Here is a 9833-nt window from a genome sequence, read left to right on the forward strand (position 1 = left end):
TTTTAGTTTTTACGTTTAACCACAGTAGTTGTTCCACGTTAGCACAGGTATTATAAAGGAAACAACTTGACATTTCACAGGATAAGGATAAGAATCCTGAAGCCATACAGGAGCATGAAGCTTGCTCATACCTAAAATTTTAGTTGAATCTGCCTTGCCTGGTCGGTGATGGTAATGAGGCATTGTTTTTGAGTCTTAAATTGAAGTACTTGATAAAAGAATGCAAATATTTAACTGGATAAATTGTAATGAGCAAAAGTGGCAAATGCAATTATCAATTTCGGTTTTGGCAAACGATCTTCATCACCAGTGTTGTGATTGGAATGAAAAGTTAGTAGAGGCAGAGTGAGTGGAATGACATCTGCTGTTTAATCAGAAAGGAGTAAAAGTACAGAAATTGTTACAATCTCACATGTGGCCCCAGCCACTGATACAGATATTTTGTAAAAGAATCATGTGAACTATTGCATCCTGTTTTGAACTATATCCTTCTAAAAAGACATGATGGAAATGGAGAGGATTTGCAACAAAGGAAAGCAAGATGAATCCACATTACATACCAACAAACTAAAGTTACTTAAAGCATGATGAATAGTTAGATGGAGGAACAAGAGAACACTGGAGTAAACTTTAAGTGTATTTTGTTAGCATTTTGTTGAAAATTTTGTCTGAACGCTTCAACTTCCTACGAGTCTCTGCTCTTAGACATGATAATTCAGTACAGACTGTGAATTTTTGGAGCTGCAGTTGATGTATCAGCAGCATGTTCAGTGGTTCCTATTTCCACATATACATTAGAACCACTCAGCTGTCTTGTTGGAATATTCTTGCAGCCTCCACTCAAAAAGTTTTTCAGAATGGAGGACAAACTTTTACAATTTTAGGGTTTATTTTCTATTTCAATTTTTATTTTAAAAGTAGGGTTTTCCTTTCCAATTATGGCTGCCAGTAACAGGAAGACGATGGGACACGGAGTAGATGTATGCCTTTTGTAACTTTTCAGTCCTTTAAACTTCAAAAAATGCATTAAACTCAGACAAACCAGGTGCTTCCCTCATTTAAATTCAGTCAAATTTTCAAAAATAAATGTGTTGAACTTTAAAACAAAACTGCCCCTAGTTATCTCATGTGATCATCTGTTATGTTGGCAAACAGAAATTATCAACAATCCAATTCTTAGCAGCTGTTAGACACACACACGCAGATACACACAGTATTTCCTCATTTACATTTCTCAATTTAAGAAGGAAACAAGTTCAAATTTGAAAGCTATAGTTACTGCCTGTGCTTTGTTGATGGTAATTAGTATGTTTATGTTTTTTCAATTGAGAGAATGGCAGACAGGCAAAGGGGACAAAGAAATCATAAAACATCAATTTCAATGCCTACACTGATGCCTTGGAAAATCACAAACCCATTTTGCTTCTTATGGAATCCCTCAACAAATGCTGTGTATGCTAGAACTTACCCCCTTCTCACTGCTGATTGCCATCTAACAGTGGGCCAATCCTCAGGTCCCCTGCCAAATTATTGGCTGCCTTGCAGCCTGATGCCAGATAAACTGCCAATCATTGATTGTTTTCACAGAACATGGACTCGGGGTATGAAATTCAATTTCCAATACTGATAGCTGTAACAAGTATACACAACAGTTGCCATTATACATGTGGATAGGGATTTGTAATGGAAGTACAAAAATAAGGACAGATTATGGCTTTTAAAAGGCGACTGAATTACATGTACATTATACACTTCACTTGCATTACTGTGACATATTAGTATGAAATATTGTTGAAAATATTAAATATAAAGGAACTCGCTATCTTTTTTTTTCCATTTTAATTTTTATACCTACACTTATTATTGTGACTGCTGATGCAAACTTGATACACGGTAATCGAGGGCCGAAGGGCCTGGTCTGCGCTGTATTGTTCTATGTAATTATAACCTTCCATTAGTCAAGGGCCTGCAGCAGCACCGCTGGTAGGAGTATGACTAGGATAGTTCTGTGTGATATTACTTGTGAATGTAAGAATCTATAATGGAATTATAAAAATATGTAACATAAAATGGCCACTGCATTGTTTCTCTACTTCCTGGGCCAATTAACCCCTCCTCTTGAATGCTGAATGTGACATTTTGTCTTGAATCATAAATACAGTATGTACCACACTGCAGGAAATCACTATGACTATTTACACACATACATATGCAGCCATTGTTTAATTTAGTTGTTTGGTAGTAGAGAATTTGAGTATTACTGAAAAAAGACATGTTTTGTCAAAGCTTTTCATCTTACACTCAGGACAATTTGCAACAAATAATAAATGAAACGAAAAACGCGATCTATACTGTATGAACAATACTGAAGTTATATATTTGGAATGTACATATAACTATATACACATGCAAGCATGAGCACACATATATAATGTATAAATAAAACAAAAATAGGGTATGTGTTGTTTCAGTCTATCATCCTATTATTTTGACCCCTCTTTTGGTTAGGTTTATCATGCGTATTACAAGCCACTGGAATTTACAGTAGCTGAACGGGATGCTACCCAGTGCTATATCAAGATGGTTTGCTTACGTGAAGGTGACCAGCGTATTCTCGGGCTTCATTTCATTGGACCAAATGCTGGAGAGGTCGTTCAAGGATTTGCACTGGGAATAAAGTAAGATGAAAAGAATTTAGTATCTATATATAACAGAAATAGGTTTAATAGCATATGTTTCATAAACTATATATTTTATTACATGTATGATCTTCAACTAAACAGTAGTGCTGCCCTTGTGCTTCCATAACTATTAGTACATATTTGAATTATCGGTGTGCACACTTTTATTTCTTTATGAAACTTTAGAGTACAATGCTGCTGTACTTTTACTGCTTGTAGTCAGCAAAGTTCAGTTTCACAGCTTATCAGTTGTATTTAGGACTATTGCAAACCTCCTCTATAGCCTGACAAGACAATTTCTTGTGGATTTATCAAACTAAACTTTGTGCAACATATTGCATTTCTCTGGTACCCTGTATAAACAGAAATCCTTATTGAAGATGGGAAAACTGTTGGACATTAATCAGCAGAAAAGGGAAAAACATGAAGTGAAGGAATTTTACAGATTTTTTTTTTTAAATTGTGGGAGGCTGATGGCAACATGAGTGATGGAAGGCAGATTGGTAATGGCTGTAAGAGATGCCTGTAAATAGTGGCACAGAAATAGCATGAAGGAATGCAGTGATGTAACCTGGGGATATAAAGGATGTAAAGAGGAGATTGCCAAAGGACTATGGGTACAGCCATTACATGATTTGAAAGTGAACTCAAAGTGCTTGAATTTAATTTGATGATGCACAGAAAACTAAGAACCTGGAAAATACAACTTATGGAAATGCAGGAATCTGGGTGCAGATTAGAATATAAGTGTAAATGTTTGGAGTGTAGGGCTTGTAGGATAGTATAGTACACCTTTCTGCTGATATCTCAGCATTCAAACCCATTCAATTCCACTGACTAGATTTGACCTTCAACCTACACAGGATCATATATACTAAGAGCAAGAGAGGCAAAAAAAACTTGTTTTTTCAAATAAAGACCTGTGATGCAATAGGTTCAGGCAGTGCCATTCTAGCACCACCTTATGCACTTAGAAAATTAATAGATCCCAAGAGACCCCATTCATCTTCCTCTTCATGAGTCATTAGTAAATTATATGTTCATGATGCTCCCTATAATGAATAGTTGCTGTTTCGTAAGAAGAATTGTAGTCTTGTTGGGAGGGATAAAGAACACAATTATTTTGTGCCAGACTTCATGTGCTTTTATTTAAACTAGATTGAAATTTTAGTTATAATTTTAACTGTTGGTTTGTCCAGCCTTCCTACCCATTTCGAGAGCTATCTGAAAACCTCAGTATGCAAGATTCACTCTTCGTTGCTCTTTGCATACATAGTGCCCTTTTCTGTGTATATGTACATGCTTGGGGCCCAATGGTAAATATTGAGGTGTCTGCATATCAATGTAACAAATCCAGGAGAAAACCTAGGGAGATAGGAAAAGTTCTTTGCTGCTAGAATTCACTGTTAAAGGAGGGATGAAGACAGTCAATATGTACGTGAAAGAGCAAGAAATTAGACATATTGACAGGTGATAAGTGAGGTGGAAGAAAACTTGTGTAGAGCGTTTTGGATGGGTGAGAATGTGGAACTGAGGCTGCAATCAGATTAGCCATGATCTTGTTGAATTGTGGAGCAGGCTAGAGGAGCCAGTTGGTTTTCTCATGCTCCTAACTTATATGTTCATCTACATTATTGACCGTGAAACAGAATAGCCTGTTTATGTGCTGTAAATTTTGTCACAATGTAAGCCTCTTTGTTCATTTGTCTTTTACCAAATATCTATTTTATTAAGATTTAATCTTGCATTTTTTTTTAAGATGCAATGCTACATACTCTCAGCTGTCATCTACCGTAGGCATCCATCCAACCTGTGCAGAAGATGTGAATAAATTAAACATCACCAAGCGCTCGGGTCTGGATCCAACAGTCACAGCCTGCTGAGGTTAAATGTCATCCCTGAACCAACTGGCACACCACAAACTCTATGACCCTTGAGTAATATCAGTCTTAAGAAAAGTACATGTTAAGTAATGCGATCAAAATGATATCCTGTTAATTTTTTTACACTGTTTTGGAGTCCACTGAGTGAGTCTGATCATGAAAGTAGAATCCAATTCCTAAATCAGCCAGCAGAGGGGGATATTTGATTACTGAAGGTAGATGTAAGTAATATTGTCCCTTGATTATCTAGAATGGAAAGCATTTGTAAGTCATTATTGCAAAGCGGTGGGATGCCGGTTGTATTTGTTTTAGGCATAATTGTAGAAGTCTCTGGGACTGCTTTACTGCAATCATGTACTGGTCCACCCTCTCAAAACCAGCTGAACATCTTTAGAATTTCATGGACTTTTTTAATAGTAAAATAAACATACCTAACATAGTTTGGCTAGGTGCTGAGTATTACTAAACTTACCTATTCTGCTGCTCGTGCATCGATCTATTCCCATGCTCCAAGCAGCCTTAAACCCATCAGCCCAAATTGGCCCAAACTGCCAATATGCCCAACCCAAAATTTGGCGACATCCAAGACCTGATGTGGCCTTGGTCCTGTGTTTGCCAGTTTTAAGAGAGTGCACTTGTACTTCAGTTCTATGCCAGAGGTTTTCAAAAAGTGTTGAATATGCATTTTTATCTTGTGCTGTGATGGATTTCGAGTTCATAAACGAGAGTTGATGGTGTGCTGTTCGGGATGACTGGCGATGAGAGTTTAAGTGGTTTGACTTTTGCTGTTAACTGACCTGACTAGTACATATTTTGTATATTTAAATGTATATATGATATAGTAGTCAGGGTGCATATGTGCCAGTTAATGATGACTTGTTTATAAACCCATAATATGGGATAGACTGGTCTGATACTGATTGGCATTAAAATATATCGAGAAAACTTGAAATAAAGTGATATTACAGTTCTGTCTTTTATTTATTATTTGATCAATGGTTGAAGAAGTAAATCTGTATTATGTCATATTCCACTGTTGAACTTCTCTGCTTCTAGAGAAGCAGAGTTTACATCCTACATTGAGACCAAGTCCTGGTTAGCTGAGAGAGATCACATTGACTCTAAAATAATTTTCAACCTTTTTCAAAGCTTCTTTCTAATATTCTGATGGGATGTGGCCATCTCTGGTGAGACAGGCATTTGTTACCAGTCAATAATTGCCCTTGAACAAAGTGACTTATTAAAACATTTCAGAGGGCACTTCAGAGTCAACCATGTTGCTGTGGGTCTGGAGTCACATGTAAGGTCAAACCAGATGAGGATAAATAATTTCTTTCACTAAAGGACATTGATGAGTCATTTTTGTTTAGAAACAATTGATGATAGTTTAATCACACCAGCTTTATATTACACACTTATCTATTTATTCAACTGCCACCAGCTGCTGGTGAAATTTGACCCTTTGTGCCCAGAGCATGCGCTTGGGCTGCTGGATTGCTAGTCCAATGACACTACGCTGTGCCACCACCTCACCTGACTGATTTTAATTATGGCCCAATGAGCATTCATAAAACAAGTTGGGGTCCTACCTGGCACACAGGAAGATGGTTGTAGTTGTTGGAGAACAGATATCTCAGCTCCAGGACATCTCTGCAGTGGTTCCTCAAGGTAGCATCTTAGGCTGAAACATCTTCAGCGCTTTATCAATAACCTCCCCTTCATCATAAGGTTAGAAACAGGGATGTTCAGCGATGATTGCATAGTGTTCAGCACCGTTTGTGACTTTTCCGATACTGAAGCAGTCCACGTTCAAATCTAGACAAGACCTGGATGATATCCAGGCTTGGGCTGAAAAGTGGCAATTAGCATTCACTGCACACAGATGCCGGGCAAAGACGTCTCCAATAAGAGACAATCTAACCATTGCCCTTTGAAAGTTTTGGCATTATCATCACTGAATCTCCCATTCTCAACATCCTGGGGATTGCCATTGACTAGACACTCACCTGGACTTGCTATATAAATACAACAGCTACAAGCATCAGGGCAACACGGTGGCTCTCAGCACTAGGGACTGGGTTCAATTGGGTGACTGTGTGGATTTCCTCCCACAGTCCAGAGATGTGCAGATGAGTTGGATTGCCCACGCTAAATTGCCCATAGTGTTCAGGGATGTGTAGCTTAGGTGGATTAGTTGTGGGAAATGCAGGGTTACAGAGATAAGGTAGTGGGGTGAGTCTGGGTGGGATGGTCTTTGGATAGTTAGTGTAGACTTCTTGGGCAGAATGGCCTGTTTCCACGCTGTAGGATTTCTATGAAAACTAATAATAGGTAAAGATGCTAGGAAATTGCAGCGATTAACCAACCTCCTGACTTTCCAAAGCCTGTTTACCATCTATAAGGCACACCTCAGACAGCACGTTCCAATCACATGATCACTTCCATCTATAGATAATGAAATGTGAGGCTGGATGAACACAGCAGGCCAAGCAGCATCCCAGGAGCATAAAAGCTGACGTTTCAGGCCTAGACCCAGAGAGGGGGATGAGGTGAGGGTTCTGGAATAAATAGGGAGAGAGGGGGAGGCGGACCGAAGATGGAGAGAAAAGAAGATAGGTGGAGAGGAGAGTGTAGGTAGGGAGGGGTTAGGTCAGTCCAGGGAAGACGGACAGGTCAAGGAGGTGGGATGAGGTTAGTAGGTAGGAGATGGGGGTGCGGCTTGGGGTGGGAGGAAGGGATGGGTGAGAGGAAGAACAGGTTAGGGAGACAGACACAGGTTGGACTGGTTTTGGGATGCAGTGGGTGGAGGGGAAGAGCTGGACTGGTTGTGTGGTGCAGTGGGGGAGGGGATGAACTGGGCTGGTTTTGGGATGCGGTAGTGGGAGGGGAGATTTTGAAGCTGGTGAAGTCCACATTGATACCATTAGGCTGCAGGGTTCCCAAGCGGAATATGAGTTGCTGTTCCTGCAACCTTCGGGTGGCATCATTGTGGCACTGCAGGAGGCCCATGATGGACATGTCATCTAAAGAATGGGAGGGGGAGTGGAAATGGTTTGCGACTGGGAGGTGCAGTTGTTTGTTGCGAATGGAGCGGAGTTTTTCTGCAAAGCGGTCCCCAAGCCTCCGCTTGGTTTCCCCAATGTAGAGGAAGCCACACTGGGTACGGTGGATGCAGTATACCACATTGGCAGATGTGCAGGTGAACCTCTGCTTAATGTGGAATGTCATCTTGGGGCCTGGGATAGGGGTGAGGGAGGAGGTGTGGGGGCAAGTGTAGCATTTCCTGCGGTTGCAGGGGAAGGTGCCGGGTGTGGTGGGGTTGGAGGGCAGTGTGGAGCGAACAAGGGAGTCACGGAGAGAGTGGTCTCTCTGGAAAGCAGACGGGGTGGGGATGGAAAAATGTCTTGGGTGGTGGGGTCGGATTGTAGATGGTGGAAGTGTCGGAGGATGATGCGTTGTATCCGGAGGTTGGTAGGGTGGTGTGTGAGAATGAGGGGGATCCTCTTTAATCTTTGGTCCACCTCCCCCTCTCTCCCTATTTATTCCAGAACCTTCACCCCCATCCCCCTCTCTGATGAAGGGTCTAGGCCCGAAACGTCAGCTTTTGTGCTCCTGAGATGCTGCTTGGCCTGCTGTGTTCATCCAGCCTCACATTTTATTATCTTGGATTCTCCAGCATCTGCAGTTCCCATTATCTCTCATCACTTCCATCTAGATGGACAAAGGTAACAGACAAATGGGAATGCCAACACCTCCCTACAAGTTCCCCTCTCAGCCACACTGCATCCTGCCTTGGAAATATATTGCCGGACCTTCACTGTTGCTGGGTCAAAATCCTGGAATTCCAACTGTAAAGGCATATTAGTCTACCTACAGCATGTCATCTGCTGTGGTTCAAGAAGGCAACTTACCACTATCTTCTCAAGGGCAACAAGGAATGAGCAATAAATGGTGGGCAACCAGTGGTGTCCAAGTCTCACAAGGGAATAAAAAGAACAAAAACATTTTGACATTCATACAAGTGGAATAGCTTTGCCGTTAGAGTAAACTTTAATCTTCATTCTGGACATCAGATCTTCTGATCAAAGTACCATGTGTTTCTGGCTATTGCCGAATCCATGAATTAAGGTACAAATAAATTACTATTAGCTTTTCCCCATTGTTGTTATCTGTAGATTTACCACTGCTGTGAGCAATCTCATGTCAAATTCCTTGTCAACACTGAACAGCTATCTTTTGGCAGCTTTTTCTGAAATAAGTTGAAAGCCAATTCTTGAAGTTGAAGAGCACTAACTGGGAATGAAAGTTTCATTTCACTTGTTACTTTGTCACAGAATTTTGCTGAAAAGTTAAACATGTGCAAAACAAATTCAATCTAGGTTCTTTTGAGAAAATCTTCAATTTAAGGCTGTAGCTTGGATCTTGCAGTAGGAATAGCAGTTATGCTAACAGCTTTTACTGTTACAGGGGAGTAAATTGGACAGTAACATGTGGTGTCCATGTACAGCTAAGGGTGAAAGTCACAAAATTGATGTGTGTTACCTTGCTCCTTTACATGCTTTACTAGATCAATATCTCATGGACACTTGATATTGGAATCCATGAAGGCTTGGAAGAATTGGTATGTATGCACTAAACACACCACCAACCAAAACTGGTCAATTCCACATGTAACTGAATTTTCAACAGCATATGCCGTCTTAACTAACAAACAACCTCTGTGGCACTGAAAATTAATATTTACAAATATGGATTTCTAATCTTTCAGATTAGAATTATTATTGGTGTAGGATTTAAATTTTCTCCCCATCAGTAGGTGCTCTCCTGTGCAACAGTTGGGGAAAATGCTTTCCAGGCTACGCACAGGTGTTGGTCCCTTCAGGATGCACATATTCTCAGTATTCGTAAAGGCACCCTGCAGACCAAAACACAAGCTATGTTCAGTGATGGGAAATTAAAGCATGCATTGGTAGGGAACCTCGGTGAAGACTTTACATTGGTGCGGTGTGTTATAGACCATTTTTTGTTCTTTCATTTATCGAGTTATAGGGGCATACAGCATGGAACCACACCTTTGGTCTAATTCATCTATACCAACCATGCTTTCTAAACTGAACTAGCTCCATTTGCTTGCAACTGGCCTATATAGTCTAAACCTTTCCAATTCACGTACCTGTCCTAAGGTCTTTTAAAAGTTGTAACTCTACCACTTCCATAGGCAGTTTGTTCAATACATGCACTATCCACTGTGTGAAAAAGACCCTCACGT

General features: G+C 40.3%; 1 protein-coding gene across 2 annotated transcripts in view; it reads left to right on the forward strand.

Moving 5' to 3' along the window:
• txnrd2.2 (thioredoxin reductase 2, tandem duplicate 2) overlaps nucleotides 1-5535 on the forward strand; it is a 78953-nt gene extending 73418 nt beyond the window's left edge. For both annotated transcript variants that reach the window (XM_059654927.1, XM_059654928.1), the window contains 2 exons: nucleotides 2509-2678; nucleotides 4441-5535. In XM_059654927.1, the coding sequence (XP_059510910.1) occupies nucleotides 2509-2678; nucleotides 4441-4564 (294 nt within the window). In that variant the 3' untranslated portion in view covers nucleotides 4565-5535. The remainder of the gene's footprint in view (nucleotides 1-2508; nucleotides 2679-4440) is intronic.
• Nucleotides 5536-9833: the final 4298 nt, after the last annotated feature.

Source organism: Stegostoma tigrinum, chromosome 26 (assembly GCF_030684315.1).
Source record: "Stegostoma tigrinum isolate sSteTig4 chromosome 26, sSteTig4.hap1, whole genome shotgun sequence".
Taxonomy (NCBI): domain Eukaryota; kingdom Metazoa; phylum Chordata; class Chondrichthyes; order Orectolobiformes; family Stegostomatidae; genus Stegostoma; species Stegostoma tigrinum.